At 30.4% G+C, this 20,493-nt stretch overlaps 1 protein-coding gene across 1 annotated transcript; it reads left to right on the top strand.

Annotated features, from left to right (window-relative positions):
• The first annotated feature begins 6,150 nt into the window (after nt 1–6,150).
• LOC131847159 (EF-hand domain-containing protein D2 homolog) lies at nt 6,151–20,479 on the top strand. Its single transcript, XM_059196635.1, has 3 exons — nt 6,151–6,496; nt 19,465–19,629; nt 20,142–20,479. Exons 1-3 carry the CDS (start codon nt 6,327–6,329, stop codon nt 20,389–20,391), a joined length of 585 nt encoding a protein of 194 aa, XP_059052618.1. The 5' UTR covers nt 6,151–6,326; the 3' UTR covers nt 20,392–20,479.
• Nucleotides 20,480–20,493: the final 14 nt, after the last annotated feature.

Genomic DNA, 20,493 nt, shown 5'->3' with positions numbered 1-20,493 from the left:
AAAATTTAACCGGCTTTTAAATTAACTATGGGTGATCTTATAGATACACAATACACAGTGCTTATAATTACGTCAATAGGTATAGGTTTGAATTATCTTTATTTATTTTTTTCAATATAAAAAAAAATAAGACAGTTCAGTATTTTAAATAAAACCGCTCCACAACTTTAAACATCCATAACTCAACGGTTAACGATTGAAAGAGATTCCTCTTTAAGTCTAAAGCTTTATATAATATGTATGTATGTATATACCACAAATTGCTGTATAATAAAAAAATATTTCAAACAAACATATTTTACATCTTAATTAGGTTATCGAAGTGAACAGTTTTTCAAAAAGTTGTCAAAATTCATAATTTTCTGTCATCATCATCAAATTAGCTTACTGACATACGTATATATTACATAAGAATATAGCAGTATTATATGACTTTATACATAAGGTCATATAAGAATCAAATAATATTGTGAAATATACATCATATGTTTTTACGGATGATATATTTTAGGAACATAAAAAATGTAATATCTCCAAACAAACCGGAATAGATAAATTAATTTGTTTAACTTTAATATAATACAAAAGTAAAAAAAGTAGAAAATGCGGCCAAATCATACTAATATTATAAAGAGGAAAAGTTTGTTTGTTTGTTTGTATTGAATAGGCTCCGAAACTACTGGACCGATTTGAAAAATTCTTTCACTATTAGGAAGCTACACTATCCGTGAATGTCATAGGCTATATTATATTTCCAAAAAAATTAGGGATCCTTACGAAATCTCCAATAATGTAACCCAAGGTGTAATAAAATTGCACAAAAAATACCTAACACCGCATGCGCTGCGAAAACTATTGATGATAGAAGAAAATGATGTACTTGTAGTACATCATTTTGTATTTTTTTTACACCTTGGGTTACATTATTGGAGATTTGGTAAGGATCCCTAATTTTTTTTTTGTAGAGCATATCATTATCCATAAAAAGTGTCGCGACGGCATGTGTCTATCTATCACTTTTACTGACGTATGTATACTGACATAAGTATTTTTTTGTTTATAAATTTAATTGAAACGCCTCCGCTGGAAATTATCTTTATTTTCTATCTTGGTATTAATCATAAATTACCTCATATTAACGACTGCTTCAATACCTGTATATAACTTTTTGAATTTTTCCATTCGGACATTCCATTCGAAAGATATCACGTAGTTAACAATGCAAGTATTAGAAAAAATCTACTCCTCTGTTAGCTATAAACCAAATGCGATGTAGGGGCGTCACTGGGGTACGGGTACACAAGTAAGGGGATACTTATTAAGATAATACAATCGGGGTGGTAGCGATAGCAGTTGCATCGTCAGGAATTGCTGCAGTTCTCTTAAAGGATGGAAAACTGCTCATTCTATTTTTAAGCTTCCGCTATCCGTAAATTTGAGCAACAATCTTCATGTTATATCCAGAAAATAGACTCTCTTGATAAATTATTATAAGATGCCTCATTGATTACGTGGGATAAATGCACCATGAGCCAAAGAGGCTTTGGATATAACCTTAAAATATCTTAGAAACGGCACTGCTCTCATGGGCGGGATTACTTTTGTATTTATTGGAGATTTGTGACAGACTCTCCCTGTCATTAACATCGTCTCCCTTATGAACTTTAATTGAAAGTTTAAGAATATGAGTCTCGAGAGCTCATCATGGAATCACAGACAGTGATTTCCCACAACAACTGCTCAAACTTGGGGAAGGAATTTTTCCCACTCTTAATTTAAACAGAAATTGAGATATCTTTCTGGATCCTAGGTCAAATCATCCAAAATTTAGAAATTTTGATAGATGCTAGAAAAAGGCTTTTATTGGCGTATTGGATTTTATGAGTGTATGTGATCTAGGGCGAAATCTACGAAATATGATTCGAAATATGATCTACAAAATAATCTGTTATTCAAAAAGTCCCCGGACAAATAAAAAATTACAACGTGACTAATATCGAAAACGCAGTTCATTATCCAAAGGAATTTTTACTAAAACCTTTTGGACTGCTACCATACGATTTGACGTCAAAAATCTGAATTTCTCAAAAGCATGAGTCAATCATGATTTTGTGAAATGTAAACCCATAAAGTAAAACGGCAGCCGGGCAACTAGCTCATTTACCAAGAATATATATGACCCCAACTGATCTGCAAATACCATTTAAATGGCTTCAATTTCCGGTTAAAATATCTTCTATGTAATAGACCTATGTATGTTTTGATCTTAAAAAGCGGATTTAGATGCGTTTTTGTTTAAAAGACAAAATAGATAGAGTGACTCAAGATGAAGGTTTAAGATATATAATGTCCCACTACTGAACACGGATCTTTAAACGACCGATAACCTACATATTCTATGTCCACGCGGGCGAAGCCGCGGGCGGATAGCTAAATATATGGTAAATAAACGGATGGTAAGTTGTAAGCGTCATCTGTATATATCACGTCATATCTGTACTAATATAATATTATAAAACTCAATGTATGTTTGTTTGTTTGAACACGCTAATCTCAGGAACTACTGGTTTGAATTGAATTTTTTTGTGTTCGATAGTCCATTTGTTGAGGAAGGCTTTAAGCTATATAACATTACGTTAAGACCAATAGGAGCTGAGCTGCATTGAAAAATATTGCAAAAGGTGGGGAAATGAAACGCAGACGAAGTTGCGCGGGTCAGCTAGTGTACTATACATTTGGCCGCATTTTCTACCAGTCAGTCATAGGTACTGCAGATAATAAAATAATGATACATAATGGCAACAAAATACAAACAGAACGATTAATATAATTTAAAACTATGTCTTTAATTCCACAAAATAAATAAAATTAAATAGACAGACGGAAGAACATAATATAAACTGTAAAAAAAATTGTAAGAAAAAAAATACCTTTGATGAATTCCATCCAAGAGGAGAGGATCTGTCATTTTATTTTCAAATGGAGCGTCTGTACTGCTGAACAAAACGAGTAGTTTAAAATAATTTGTTATGTGACCATAAATGAATACATCCATCTAAATATATACTTAGTGTGCTGTGTATACCTAATTAAAAACGATTATACAAATTCATGGGAAAATATTTTGTCTCGTAACTGGTTTTAGTTTCACAATTATTTGAAATTATGCTGAAACATTATGTTTTACTCGAGAGCTGATATTTACTTGCATAAGTATTTACTCCAATTGTCACAGAAATTATGAATGTAGTACATATGATAGCCGGTGTTTTTAGTATGTTATCTTAAAATAACACATAACAAGGATTCTCTAACAATAAAACATTTGCTGGATAGTTTTGTAGCCTGGGGTTCGATTTAAAAAGGCAGAATAGGCTAACTAACCTCAGGTCTGTCTGATCACTTCATTCTGAGTCTACTTTTTTCTCAACGTGGCCCCAGTGCCGATGACATGAGTTGCCCATGCAGTATAGCGTTGGTAGAGGTGCAGTACCGTAAAAGAAAAAATAATTTAATTCCAGATCAACTCTGGCATCATCCAAAAGAATGCATTTGGTGCAAAGAATGCTTCGTTGGTAGCCAGTTTATATTATTAACGCAAGCAGAAGAGTCATCCTAAAGGGCTATAAAAACCATGCTCCTTTGACTGTACTCCATACGCGAAGTGCTTCTCTCACGAAAGGTCTCTACTACTTGGCAATAAAATGAACAGGCGCATTGCAGTTCAATTTGTCCTTAAACGAAATATATAGAAAAAATATATTACATATCTAATGCATATAATTTCTATGCTGGGTATAGTTGCGTTCAAAATTGTATATACTTATTTACATAAACGTATTATTATAATAATACGGTTTAATCTATTAGATTAGCCTATAGAAAACAGTCATACAAATTTAATATGCAGAATATTTTTCTGTCTTGGAAGCCTATAAATTGTAGATTAAGGTATATATTAATTTAATAAATATATTGCGCCTTGTTAGTATAGTAGATATATACATATTTTTAACATATTCTAGATGAAGTAGGAAGTGCTAAAGTTGTCGTTACTGACTGCGCCTTGTAAAAAGTACATATTTTTAACATATTCAATCTCTTCAATATATTTAGCAAATTGAATCTCATGAACTATGGCCTGCTAAAGTTGTCGTCACTGACTCGACATGTTAAATACTGTAAATGGTTCTTTTATACAATAGAGTTTTTCTAGTTTAAATCTATTTTTGAATGTGTCTCAGGTAACATAACTTCTAAAAAGATATAATCAGGATGTAATTTAAATTGTGTCGCAGGAAGATATATTTAGTTTTCGGTAGTATCTACAGAATTCTATGATATACGTAGTCTTTTACAATTCAGTAACATTTGAGTTTCATGCATTAAGTATTCAAGAACACCACTTGACATTCTTTCTAATTCATCTGAATCGTTCGCGTTTAAATTTGGTCTGTTGATTTGCGCAACACAATGCTAATACTGCGAGTATATATGTATTCGTGTGTGGGTGATTACCACATTCATATGTTTTTACGACAACTCGACTCCAGTAAAAATTCTACTGAACATCAATTTATTTGAAGTATAAGTTATTCACTTCATGGAGACATCATTATGTATTTTTTAATGAATATTTTACACTGATAACTAAAACTCAATTTGTGTGTTTTCAAACTTTGGTGTATCAACAAACCTGTTAGTTTTTATGGTTTAGCAGAATGTATGATATCGTAGGTTAATATTATATCCTTAGATTAATATTATTATTATCATCAAATAATATTACATAGTTTAACTGAACGTCTAAAATTGTCGTCGGCAAAAATAAATGTGTAAATTCTAAATAAAATAAATATTGACCCTGTGGCCCGGGTCAAGATTTATTTTTATGATAGCTGTGATGACTTGTACTATCTACTGATTCAACTGCATTCCGATTTATCGTCGGGACAGCCTGTATATATTTGTACAATTCTATATTAACAGCTCATACAGGAATTGTTTCTGAACTATAGGCATTAACCAGACACTAGAGATCGCAATCAATAGTTGTGTGTAATATGATGTACGCCAAGAATTTTCGGCACAACGAACACTTCCCAAATTATTTTGATTGCACGAAATTCTACAATTTCGGTGGTACGTAGTGGTGGTATTTGTTTTTTTTTAATAAAAAGTATCCTATGTTTATTCAAATACCTCCAAAAATATGTGTACAAAATTTCATGATGGTCGGTTTATTAGTTTTTGCGTGAAAGCGTAACAGCATCCCTACTTTAATTCATCAATTACATTTATAACATTACTAGCTACTCGCCTCGGCTTCGCACGGGTGTACATATATTATATTATATATAAATATATATATAAACCTTCCTCTTGAATAACTCTATTTATTAAAAAAAACCGCTTCAAAATCCGTTGTTTTAAAGATTTAAGCATATGTAGGGTAGACAGCGACGGCGACTTTTGTTTTATACTGTGTAATAATAATAATAATGATGATGGTAATGATGATAATGATAATGAAGGATTGAGTGTGGTTGGAGTACTACTACACTACCCTTTATGAGAGCATGTGCAATTTAAACAAATTCAAAACATTGTGAATAAGTAAGTACCTATACCTAATTATAAAAAAAATCTTAAAAATACTGAAATTAGGTAAATATTGCGCTCATTGATTTTCACCCATTTTATATAGTAGCTTTGTGTTATTAGTAGGTATATTTGCGTTGCAAACTAAGATAAGTTTGGAACTACATATATCCATTAGCGCTTAATATGAAATAGTATCTTGTTGAGTTGTTGCCACAAGATTTGTTTTTTTCTTTACTGATTAATTTCTAGCATTCTCAGCTAGAGATTCTAATATGATTTATATATTTTAATGATACATGTAGATTTTTGGGGTTGTATACTTTTTGGAAGAAATAAAGAAATATACATTTTATAAAACTAACGAAGTATATATTTACAGTTACTGGTACAATGCCTATATCCATAATACATTCCTCTGAAACAAAATTCTTTCCTTCTTTATGTTGGGTGAACGGACTTCTCCGTGACATTGCGGTAAGATTACGTGCATAGTATGTAAGTATGTATTATTTACGTCGATTCATTCGCGGCGCGGCGGCGTCCCCCGCGACATGATTACAGCGCGGCCGCGAGGGAGCGCGCGCGGAGTGCGAAGGCACTGAGTGGCTGCGGACCGGCCAGACTACCAGTATCGCAAAGGTCGTAGCGCGGACTGCCTCTCGCACTATCGGTCACGGATTTCATTCGAAGAAATATATTAAATTCCCGCGCAAATCTTCACGATGGCGGCTACAGATGAACTTAGCGGTATCCTATCAAGGAGGCAAGAAATCAATGAGAAACTCGAAGAAGGGCTGGAGATTAAACCGCAATATAAATTCGTTAATGTCTACACAGAGTTTCATGAGTTCTCCAGAAAGGAAATAAAACAATACGAGGTGACCTTTAACAAGTAAGTGAATTGTATCATGCAGGTACCTACTAGGTACTACGTCACTACCTTCGCAAAGTTTTAATACTTCAATTTATTTATATTATTAACGAGTAACGTTTTTTAGGGGTGTTTAAATAATAATATTAATAATTGTCATTTTAGTTGTCCATTAATTTAATAACATGTAAGTTATAACAGAATTAACATAGCCGTTGTATTAGTTTGCACAGGACTAGCTACTTACGATTATGTTTTTTTTTAGGTATATATAACTATTTTAAAATTAAGTTCTGGTTCATAACTCTTGTTATATCTCAAGTTGAACCCAAAATGTTTATATCTAGGATTTTAATACTTAATTCTTGTGTTTTTGGGACCTACAGTAACCTATTGGTTTTCATAGTTTATACAAAGTAAAAAGAAGTCTTCATTTCGCAGTTTTACGAATAAAACAATTTACAAGTTAATTTATTGAATGTGATTTGGGACAGTTATACATTATTCAAGAAAATTGAAGATGGAAATATTTAGCTGTATGGTGTATATGTTAATTAAAAACCTACGTATTTTAAATAGAAGGAAAACATTTAAATGTGAATAAATAATAAATGTGTTAACAAATATTTTAATTAATGTATATTTATAATATTATGCTGTATGCCACAAACAATTTATGATTAGCATAATTCGTTAAACGCGGGTAGTTGTACCCAGTACATTAGTGAAAGTTTAACAAATTAGTGAATTCACTCCACAGCTTAAACGCAATGTAACGTAATATTTAGTTATAACATAACTAAACAGAATTTATTAGGTGAAATGACATCGCTGAATCGCTGCGGATCGTCGTGGGAGACAAAAATGAATAGGAGACACGATATGCTTACGAAGTTACGAGAATAATTTACTTGAACGCTACTTTCATTTACATAATATGACGTTAATTTATAATTCACACGATACTTGTATAGTTTGAACATTTTCTAATTGATATTCGTTATTCCGTTCAACGATCTCTGATCTATAAATTCTAATAACTACCTTATTAGACTAAAATATGTATTTAAAATATTCTGATGCTATCAACACATGAAATACTTAATCATAAATAAGAAAGAATTCTCCTTTTACTATATGTATATCTTTTAGTGGTACTTCATGAAGCAATGTAGATCATTTAATGTAAACGAAAACTCATGAATTTAGTTGTTATTTCTCGACATTTTGTCTGTAACACTTCGTTAACATAAGATTAGATTGACAACAACATATACAACAAAGAGCCAAATAATGTAATTTATATACACGTTTATATTTTGTGTTATTATTGTTCTCATTCTAATGATCTTATTAGTAGTGGTATACGTATCTTATTTTCTACAATCAATGTAAATAATAGCATTGTTTGGGTGCTGACTGAATGAATAAATTACTAATATATCGACTGAACAATGGAATATGTTTGTTGAGGACATTAATTTTTTCTTGCAAACGCCGTATAATTCCTACAATTGATACCAGTAAGTTATACAACAGAAAAGTAATATGTAGAGCTGTTGTCTCAATATTTATTATTTGTTATCTCTATATAATATTTATATTATCTTTATTATTATAATTACATTGTATGGGTACATTTAGTTATCTATGGAACCTATGATTCTCATTTAATTACATCGTCTATTTTATCATGCGTAAGCAAGTATACTTTCTCAAGTCCTTTTATTAGAATATAATCAAAAAAATTACGCAGTTTTCATAGAAAACTGATACCATACTACTATCATTTGAACTCAGTACCATATATATATAAAAGAACCATGGAGTCATGAAATGACGTTAATAGGAACTAATAAAACGGAAATTAATCATAGATAACTTAGAACTCAATTAATTTCTCATACATTAATACTTACTACAATATGAATCATCCATACTATAAACAAGTAGGTATATATGTAGTTTTATGAGTTTATGTGTCAATTCAATAGTGAGTCATAGTTAACCCTTGTGACCAATTTACCAACCAGGTGTTAATTTGTATTCAGTTAGTGGTAGGCGTATGTGGGCAAACAACATAATATGAACCTTTTAGTGACATTGGCTATGAATTGACTGGACGTACCTACTGAACGAGATAGTAATATTTTATTTATTTTAATTCAAGTAATATAAAATAATTGTAGCTATTAACTGTATAATAAAAATTTTTACATAGCATTACGATCATATCATAGAAGTAACAGAAGTGTAATTTAAAAAATAATCTAAAAATTCGAATTGAAAAATTATTTTGAACTAGAACAGTTTATCTAAGTAAAATACCTATATAGATACGTAAAATAAACAAAGCGCCTGTAATGCTGTCTAATTAATTTGTTTTTTTGTTTCGATATTAATTGTCTGTTTAAATATCAAACGCTAAGGAGTCCGGTTTTATAAATGTACAACACCGATAATGGTAATCATTTATCTTTATGTGATAATCCTACACTGTGAAGTTTGCGACTGGTCTTCTCCATAAATATTTAGGTGTATGGATGATAACTATATTTGAGTTTTTATTTTTGTATTATCTTTATCTAATTTTGTCTGAGCAATTCAAATACTGTTATTTAAACATTCATATCTGTTCTTTAAGCGTGGCTGAGTAAATACGTAATCACGTACCTAATGACATTCGTATAAAGTAGTCGGTAAATAACATTAAAAAACTAAATAAGACAAACAACATAATAAATTGTTAACATTGAATACAAAAACAAAAGTTCAATCAAACATATTGATAAAAAATATAATATTATTGAGATTTATTTTTCCAGACAAATAAATAAATGTATAAACAGTAAATATACATATGTCTGACAATAATAAAGTAACAACAGCATTTGTAATAATTGCTGATAAAATAAATATTGAAATTTATATAAAACAGCAATAAACCCAAATAGTATATTACTCAGCATCCTGCTGATATGACAATGAACATGTGATAACTTCCTTCCTACAAAACATTAATCGGGCAAAGGTCCTTATGAAAGGAAGTCCGCATCAAATGCGAGACAAATTCGACGTAGTCCTGCGAGTACATACATTTGAACCCTTGTGAGAGAATTTAAAACATGTTTGTTTTTAGGAAATCGTCCTTTCTTTAAAACTGTTGATTTATTTTTATTTGTAATAAAGATAGTATCAATCTAATGTATAGTGTATAAGAATTATGATGCTAATGTACCGATGCAATCTGTAATTATAATCCATTTCCCGTATCTTCGAGATTAAAAAAACATACTTTATTTGTTTTGATAAATAATTTTCTAAATTTATGGAGTATTGGGACAGCATTCTTATTTAATTATATGTTATAGTTATTTACACATAAGTAGGTATGTAAGTATTACTAGATAACACTGCGGAGTATATGCAGTAGTACACTGCAGACTGAAGTTGGAAACGATAAAATCAATGCTCAACGTAATGCATCTGTGCATGGCTAACTGGTTTATCTATTCTTATTAAACTATGAATAGATACGTTAAACAATGAAGGAATTGTGTTGTTAGGTTTATAAAATTTCAATTACTTAGATTAAATTCTAGTAAAATATATAATAACAACAAGTAGGCGAGAAGAATATTTTTACTAGGATAATAATGTTATGATACCTTAAAATATGAAAGTACAGTGCAATAAATAATTGTACACCTATTACAAGTTATTTAAGAGACAATTTATTGGAAAACAGTTTGTAATGGTGTAGGTATGCTATTCATCCGGAAAGGGCAAATGATATACGACATGAAATGATTCACTCGTGATGCCTTTATCTTAGATATCAATAGAAATAATGTGTATCATACTAAAATAAAATTAGTATAGGAAAATAAAAAAAATATATTCAGTAGTTCATGTAGATCGTATTACAACTTATACTTTGCTATTCCTGAGGACTAACGTGACTGCGTATTCTGTGATTTTACTACTCAAACTGACACTTCTTCAAACCGGAACACAGTTTACAAAAAAAAAAAACTGCTCAGCGGCAGAAATAGGTGTAATACTTGGAACACGTCCAATGCACTTATGAGGCAACTTTACCGCAGTTCACATAAATAAACCACATATTATAAGTTTTATTTATACCTGCCTGTAATCTGTTTTAAATCCTCCATATAAATGACTAGGTGCAATATCTTCATTACCTCAAAATTTAGTATCGTCATGAGTTTTGATGTTAAATTGAGTTTTGATGATAAATACACAAAAATTATTCACAAATATTCAAAATCATGCAGCAGGAATTTATACTAGGTATAAATCATGGAAATTTTAGCATACAATCGTAACGAAATTATTTAAAATACTCATATTTATTTTAGTTTGTTATTAGTGTATTAGATTCTATTATTATTTATACTAAATAGTTGATAGTTGTATAACCAACAACCTTTCTGATAAAAAAAGTATTATTAAATATTGTAGCATCACACTAAAATAAAATATATAAAAAAAATATTTTTGGGTATACCTATATGTATACGTATAGATCACGTGTGAAAGTAGTAGATAGTATTGTATTTTATATTACTATGTTTTATTTTTCAGACAATAATTCTACAGATAAATTAATATTAGATAGATGTAATTCATACTTAAGTAAGTAGAGTAGAGCACTTAAAGAAATAATTAAATACATAATAACGATGATTTCCTAATAGTAATAACGCGATACTGTGCTACTGACGAAATACGGACAAAGGTAATTCTTTCTATAATCAGGATGTATTTAAAAACGTACGAACGGAAGCGTAAACTTCCAGACTGCTAAATGTTATTATACGTTCACCCTCATTCATACATACCTCATATATAAATATCCCAAGTAGGGTTACAACCACTTTAAGATTAAATAATATAAACTCGGTGTATTTGGTTCACATGACTATTGAATATTAATTATACATTCACATATATAACTACATATATGAATGTATGAAAAATATTTTTTTTCCTTCTGTCTTTTTTCTATTAACCACATAAACATTAGAACTAAGCGGAAAATAGACGAACGGAAACAATGATAGTACATTGTTAGTACTGAAAAGTGAAAACAATTTGCCGACCGTACACTCCACACACCATTGACTCATAAATGCAAGTGGATATTGTAAAACTCTGACTCAACCCGTACATCAAAATATTATTGTAAACACCCTGACTTCTGTTCTCATTTAAGCTACTTTAAACAATATAAACTCAGTACTTGTGGACTCTACTTACTTATAAAAAAGTGTGTACATGTTGAAAATATACACGCAACTGAATATTTTAATACTGTGACTCAACCAGTACATCAAAATATTATTATAAAAATCTTTACATCTGCTTTCATTGAAGTCAAGGCGCAGATAAGATATTGGTCTTTATCTGCTTTTTTTTTAAATATATTTTTTCTACGTGAGATTGTATATGCATATAATTTTGAATTAACAATTACGTTAGTACTTATTGTTACTAATTTTTAACTGGAAATAAACCTCTTGTGGAATTCGTCCGAAATTATGTTTTGCATTATTCGTGTTTAATATTCTCCATTGAGACATGCGTGGTTGTACGAATCCACAAGGAATTGATATGGCTCGCCCAAATATAACATAATTAACTCGCACTCTACGTAAAATACCTATTCTTTAATATTAATTGAATTTAGGTTTCCGATCCGAATATACAACAATCTTAAAAATTGTTATCTTACAGGTTTTGATTGCGTTTCTAGATCAGGCAAGCAATAAGTTTAGACATAAGAAACAAAGCAAAATACCTAACAGGAAGAGTATTTAGAACAATGTACGAACCAGTTTTTGAGAAATTATTAACAATGTTAAATACTTTTGTACATATTTGGTAGGTAGTCCTTTTTTATAACACGCTTTGATCTGAATCATAGAAATCTGAATCATCGTTACTGTTTATTGCATCTATGTATTATATGTATATTATAGATAATCCTTTCTAATTTCATGCTTCTTTACATAGTATAAAATGAAGTCGCTTCTACTGTTTGTTCCCTTGGATCTTTTAAACTACGCAATAGATGTAAATGCACTTTTAGCTATAGATATACTGATTCAAGAGGAAGGTTTATATATATAATACATATACACCTTCTACTACGAGGACAGACATAAGTCATTATGTCTGTCCTCGTAGTAGAAGGTGTGTGATTACAGCATCGGTAACAGATAGCTAGTATTTAAAAAAATAAAAACTGGTTTACGTGTATTGTTCAGAACCTTCGGTATTTGTCCACCTCACACATTTATGTCATTAATAATTATACTTAGTAAAAAGATGGTGCTTGCACTTTTCTCAATTTCTATATGATTCATAGTGTACAATTTAACGCGGTTATCCTAATTTTCATAAACAAGGAAATCAATTTGTAGTTATCTAATATTTGTACTAGTATATCTTGAGTTGATCTTCAATTGTTATAAATATCATTGATATAAGGTAGATAAGTACCTATTGTACTTTCAACAGTGTACGAAGATAGGTACATACTGCCATTTAAACTGCAAATCTGCACAGAGGGTGGACTCACTGCCCCCACTGAGTTATAGACCGTTTTGTCTCCTTCATTAGTTTTAAATTTTATTATTGTATGGGCAACAATTACCTATATTAGTTTTTGTTTGAGACAAATAAAGATTATTATTATATACCTAAATGCGAAAGTGTGTCTGGCTGTGTGTATATTACCTTTTTATGATTGAACAAATCATAATTGAAGATAACTTATGTCTCGAGGACGGATATCCTACCTATATCTGTTCTCATCTTGCTTTTTTACCGAAATTCATATGGCCATTGCCGTCAGATACATCTAATCTAAATATCAGGTTTCTGTTTATCGTAACAACCCACTGCCGTTCAGTTTTTAATCGCGAAACAATACAGCCTATAAATTTACAACTTAACACATGTTTCCTTGAAATGTTAACCATCCGCCTCCATCACATGAGGAACTTACACAAAGTAAAGGAAGGAAGGAAGTAATAACTAGTAGATACTAAGAAATAATATTTGAGAATACCCAAGAGATTGGCAGGAAACGTGATTAGAGTAGGAGCTACATAATTTATCTATTTTGAATTACAGTTTCAATTCCCATCAGAGAATACCTAATATTGTTTTTCAATTAACTTAAAAAAAGAAACTACTTGCTGAAATTTGTTTTCAATTCTGAACTAGTGTAATTGCACACAGAAAACAATATTAAAAAGAAAATATATACCCAACTAAAACAAACAAATGTATACTTGTCTCTAAACAGAGATTTGCTCCAGTATCTTCGAATTGTACCTACTAATTATAAGAGTACATACCTACGTTTTATTTTGACTAAAAAAACATTATACTATTGTGAATATATTATTAGTATGAAGTCATATTATGGTTGTAGTTTATACATATATATCAATAGGAATTATACAATGTATTACTGGTTTTACCGTAAACAATGAATCAGTTATTACTTGAGGTAGAAATATATGCGTGATGCACAAATACTTTACAATTTACAACATTTACTAATGCTAATTGAAGTCACCACAATACCCGCTTCGGTTTTGTTTTGTAATATTTTCCTATGTGTGATATTATTCTGACTTGGATCCAAAATCTGAGTGGATATATATGAATTTTACAATAATAAGTGGCTACTGCCTAATTCGTCCTTATGTTACAACATATGTTCAAGTCATATTTCATTCAGATCTATTCAGTCCTTTATTTATGAAAAGGTAACAAATATATCTGCTATCGTATTTGTATAGATTTACCTACTTTGTATTTTGTCGAATTGTCTTTTTCACATATACCTATTACATTTTTCAAGTAACCTTTCATAATGCGTATATATAGAGATAACTGCCTAATTAACTTAGAAATTAAATGGTTAATAATAGTACATCTATAATTTAGAATCTAATTGCTTGTTCTCTGCCGTAATGCTTGTTAGCGTTTATTAGAGACCAAGAAACTGCCTTATTCTAGGCATGCAATGTAATTATGGCTCTAAAGAGCGTTGATATACTGTAATAAATAAATTTATAAAACCTAACAAATAACCTTAAAACAATTCTAAGAAATAATGTACTACAACAAACAGTGAATAATTAGAAGAAATTCAAAGCATTTAATTTCCGAAATTCAAGATCTTTCATTTTGTTTATATCCATTAAGATTACTTGTTTTAAAAAAGTAAGTAATAACATAAATTTATTTATTGCTACTGGTAACTGGGACTTCGGTTGCGTGTACATTTGTAGATAGGTTGTGAATTCGGTTGCGTGTCATCTTGTTTTTTGATGGTGATCAAACGACAATAATAAATAAAGAATTTATACGGCGCCATGTATTATTTGATCAATGTATTAATTAATATAATTCCAGATGGGACATTTAAATTTTTACACAATTAATTATTGCTCATCTTATCCTGTGAATATTATATCCTAGTTCCGCCAGCCATTTTTACATGAAAGCTGAACAAAAAGTCGTAGACAGTATTGGCCTCGCCACAATTTTATTTTATGTAAAGATAATGATATTAATTTATTCATTATTCTATTTAATATCGATAATTAATAGTGAATGATGCAGTATCTCGTAAAATTATAAATTGCACAAGTATAACCATTACGTAACCCATAATCTTTCTAATATTTATATATACGTAAATGAATTCAACGATTGATTTTTATATGTAGGTACATACCTACCTAATGAGTTTGTGGGTCAATAAATTTGTAATAGTTACGTGCGTCAAATAGCTGTAGGTTCTAAATATTCTAATATTGAATAGTTGTGTTAGAATAGCGTTTATATAACTTTATCAATATGACGGTATAAAATATAATCATATTTCTCATATTTTATTATTTTGTGAAGTAGGTACTTACCTACTAAGAGGTATCTGAATCCATGTAGAGGCCACGAAGAAACCGCCTTCTTATTTTGTGTATTGTGTATATATTAAATAAAAAAGTAATCTTAGTTATAGTCATTTATTTATAATACAATATCACAATTGTGTTTGAACATAAATACAATACATAAGAAATATGTCCAGTTATTTTTTAGGTATTTCAATAATTTTTCCTATGATTGTATATTGGTGGATAACACAAATATTTGTAATAGTCTAAAAAAAATTTATTTCTACTACTAATACTAGAAAACTATATATATGTGGTAGTACTAAATATATGTATATATGGTATAGGATTTATAAGGATTATTTGAAAGAGCAACACACAAGTTTCTTGCTAGTTCTTCTTGTGATGAGACAGGTTACCGAATGCTTAAATGAAGTTTATTTGAATAAAGGATTTTTTATTCTATTCTTTAATATACCAATCAATTTTTACTCATAGTAGGTCAGTTGTTGAAAGTAACTATAATACTAATGTGGATTTTTGAACAGAACGGTTGTTTCATTACTTTCTATACATATAAATAAACAGTGTCTGTTTGAAATACGATACATACACTAAATAACGTTTTACCATTTTTGTATATCTGTCTGTCTGTTCCGGCTAATCTCTGAAATGGCTGGACCGATTTTGACGGGACTTTTAGTGACCGATTTTAGAAAAATAAAGTTATATTCCACGCGGACGAAGTCACGAGTGCAGCTATTATTAAATATTATTTACTGAAGTAGGTACATACATATTCAAAATGAATTAGGTAACTATTAAAATATGATACAAGCAAATTGTTTTCTTACCTGCAACAAGTTTAGTTATCAACTTTCCATGGTAGGTAATATATACGTAGAGCCACTTCCGTATTGTATATCCGATTACATCTTTCATTCCACGTATCTAATCGAACCACGTGACATGCCCTTTCTCATTTTTACACTACACCTAACTATTGAGGGTGCCGTTGTGTACTACCATGGCTTAGACACAAAGGCTATGACTTTGAATTTGTTCAGTAGGTATAAAAAACTGTATCAAAATTTATATTTCTGAATGACTTTGCTTTGATGAAAACACCAATAACAAATCAAATTATTTGGAGAGGCGGTGCATCGGTCGGACCATGCCAGCTTTGTTTAAAATAAACCGAGCAAAATGGGGGCATTTGAATACTGTGTTTACAACGTGGTCCAGTGCCTCTGTTTACCTGCTCTGGGATAACAGTATAAGCGTGAAGGTATATTTATGTTATTTGAAACGAACAATATTATATATCAAGTATAAGTATCTATTTTAATAAGTTTTATATATGCCAGTTAATTATCTCTTTTTGTTTATATTAGTTCATACCAGTTTCAAACTATATTTAGTCATAGCGTTTAATTTATTTAGTACTTTTAAATTTGTTGCTGGAGATAGAAATGTATCTTAAAATTTCTAATAATATTACGTGTTCTGTGGTTAATCCGTTCACTTAGATGATCATATCAAATCACTCAGGTCATATGATATAACAGTTGGATGAAAAGTGACTGAGTTAATCTGGGTCGTGTGAGCAAGTTTTATATCAGCAATAGGTAAACATAGAGGAATTTGAAATGTTATACCACGATTATGGCATTACTCTAATCATATTACAATATTCTGTATATTTAATAGGATGTTAATATTCATCATAATTAAAATACGTTTTTAATTATATTAAATATACCGGAGTTTCAATTTGGAACTGATAGTTCTCTTGCAAGTATTTAGCGGTATAAGGGTGGAAAATAATACCTAGTGTAAAAAGGGATAGTAAATATATAGATACCAGTTCCTACGAAGACGAATGGGAAGTCACTTCAGAGATGTTTGCGATATTGAAATATGTGGTATTTACGAAGACCAAATATACGATTTATACAAATATTTTGGAGTCATTTCAGAATTGTTTCCTGGAGGTCGATCTAACGCTCAATAGTAATAAAGCCATTAGTAACAATTCCTTCCACCATACATGTTTACTTACGCTATTTTGCCTCAATTTAACAATCTAATTGTTTTTTTTAAACGCAGGTATGGTCTTATGTGAAAGCTGGTTTCTGTATATTGTACAGGTTTACTTTCATTGTTTGCTAGGTTTGTCTTGCTTGCCTAACCCTGTCGACTCTCACTAGAGGCAAAGGCATTCATAATCAAGTCACATTCGGTGAATTGCTTTTTGCTAACGCGCCCTGCTGCGTATTAAGGTGAAAAGGGATTGTTAGAAATGGGGATCATGGAAGCCCATTGATAGCAATAACTATGTCAGGTTGACATCCACAAGTGACAATTTAATTCCCGTCAATATGAATTTTCTTATTTTAATTATCTAGTAGTAAATGTTATTCAAATATAGTTTTCGTATTTGTTTTTAATGTTGCATTTTGCGTTAAATTATTTGTATTGTCATCAAAATTATAAAATTCACCTAAGGACCTTAGGCGCAACTCCCGATTCTCCTTTCTCGAACATTTTAAGCAGGTGTATTTATTGTTTTAATTGATGTAGACATAGAATTTTATTACCAATAATTTATATGAATTTTATGAGGGAACAGGAAAGTTGTCAGATTGAAATATATATAGAGCTTCTGATTATATTATCCATATTTTGCGATTTTGTATTTCCAGTATCAATAAAAGAAATTGTCTACCTCAAAGAAACCTCATATACTTATTTCATAAAAGTACGTTTAGCATTGTGAAGATACCTATCACGTTGAAATACCTACTGGGTATTGTATCTTTTTGATGACGTCATTCAGAACTCTTTTGAAATGAGTTCAAAATGAAATATTTAAAATTTTACCACTAATACTTAGTCACACATATAGTATGTCGAAATAAGAGACTAAATAGATATATAGACATGTACGCATGTCGCATTTTAAATGAGCTTCCACGCGCTCTAGTTTGAGGCAGGTAGGCATGTTATTGTTAGTACGTTACGGTACTTAGGATTTAAAGAAACATTATATTACCTACGTATTTACTCAACTATATTACTTATACTAATATGAAGCTACATTTCGCTATTTGTACGTTGTAAATCAAGACCCCCTTCTATTTTCGCAACCACCTAAATTGACTTCCAGGGTACGTTAATAGAAAATATTACAATTTGGTGGTACGACTTAAAATGGCTTTAACTATGTTATTGCTCTAAAAGATTATCAGGAGCATGCTTTTTATGACGTCAGTGGCACTCACTTAATGTGGCATATATGTAGTTCTAGAATTGTAGAAATATAAAGTGTATTCAGCACATCGACGTTTAACTATTCTGACCCCATCTAGGTTTTCACTTGTGTGGATATATATTTTATAGGTTTTTTTACCAACCGAATTGTTAGTATATATGTAAGTGCGTATAAGAATTAACCTTCTTGTATAAATATGTAGGTATGTATGGTAATGCTATGTTACTATAATTTATGAGAGTATTAATAAACAATAACAGTACAAATACTAATTTGGTGAAAGTGTGACATATTGAAAATTAACATTCACTGTACAAAACTACAAAGGAACAGTCGTAATGCGTAACGGTCCTTCTTTCCATTATTACGAATTGCAACGGCATATCATTACTATTAAATAGCTACACCTATATATACGGAGAACGATTGTCCATTGTTTTCGTAATTACTCTTCTATACTTTTATTTATAAAATAAATCGGTGTCTAATTTCGATTATATATATATTTACCAGCTGTGCTCGCGGTTTCACCTGCATGAAATTTATAGCCTAGGTATATGTTATTCTGATCATCAAAATCCGTTTAGTAGTTTTTGCGTGAAAGAGAACAAACATTCGTCTATACACAAACTTTCGCATTTATAATATTAAAGATAGTACTATAAGATCGTTGTACGTCTTGTATTAGCATTAGGATTATACTATCTAAGCGTTATTGTCTCTAATATTACTGATCGTACAATGTTTAATTTTATCAATCTTATTTACAGATTCGACGAGGGCCGTGATGGTTTCTTGGACTTGACAGAAGTAAAACGCATGATGGAACGACTTGGTGCACCGCAGACGCATCTTGGGCTCAAAGCTATGATTGCAGAAGTAGACGAAGATAGAGATAACAAAATCAGTTTTAGAGAATTTTTACTTATATACAGGTATTACACATTTCTATTAATTTAGTTTTTTAAAGTAATACAAACAAACAGATACTTTCGAGTACACAGGTAAAAAATTAAGTAGGTATACGTACATTAATACACGCTAAGGAAATATTTTTCATTAGGTAAAACAATACTCGTCATTATTTGTTAATAATTTTAATTCATATTATCATAGTTTATTAATCCATATAATATTTACATAAGCTACTTTTTGTGTCTATGAGCTTATTGTCCACTAAGCTTAGTTGTTTTACGCTATACCGTAGGTATATATACGTTTAACATAGACAAATATGGTTCTATAATTATTTTAAATTTTTATCACATTTTTATTTGTTAATTATATAGGTATATTACAATAACAAAAGATGGAATAATCATTATAATTCGTATTGTAGCAAATATGTAGTATTTCGGGAGTTGTTCATTGAATAGGTTTCAACAAAATTCAACAAATTAAGTGCGATTAAGTGTGACATAAACATGTATAATAATTGTGTTTGCAGGAAAGCACGAGCTGGTGAACTTGAGACACATTCAGGTCTTGAGGCACTTGCGCGACTAACAGAGATAAACGTGGACGAAGTGGGCGTAAATGGAGCGAAAAATTTCTTCGAAGCAAAAATTGAAGAACTCTCCAAAGCAAATAAGTTCCACGACGAAATCATCCAAGAACAAGAAGAGAAGCGAAGGGAAGCCGAGGAGAAGGCAATGCGGAGGCAAATGTTCAAAGAAAAAGCTGCACTATTTCAATAAATTTTAGTGCGTATTATTGTATATTGAACATAGTATTCTAGTCTGTAAGCTGTTACCATGGCTTAAAAGAGAGAAGAGCCAATTTCGTGTAGAATATTAAAC

The sequence above is a fragment of the Achroia grisella genome, unplaced genomic scaffold, assembly GCF_030625045.1.
Source record: "Achroia grisella isolate CSIRO2021 unplaced genomic scaffold, CSIRO_AGI_Agris_v1 utg516, whole genome shotgun sequence".
NCBI lineage: Eukaryota > Metazoa > Arthropoda > Insecta > Lepidoptera > Pyralidae > Achroia > Achroia grisella.
Note: the sequence above shows the minus strand (reverse complement) of the source record. Positions and strands in the feature narration are given on the sequence as shown.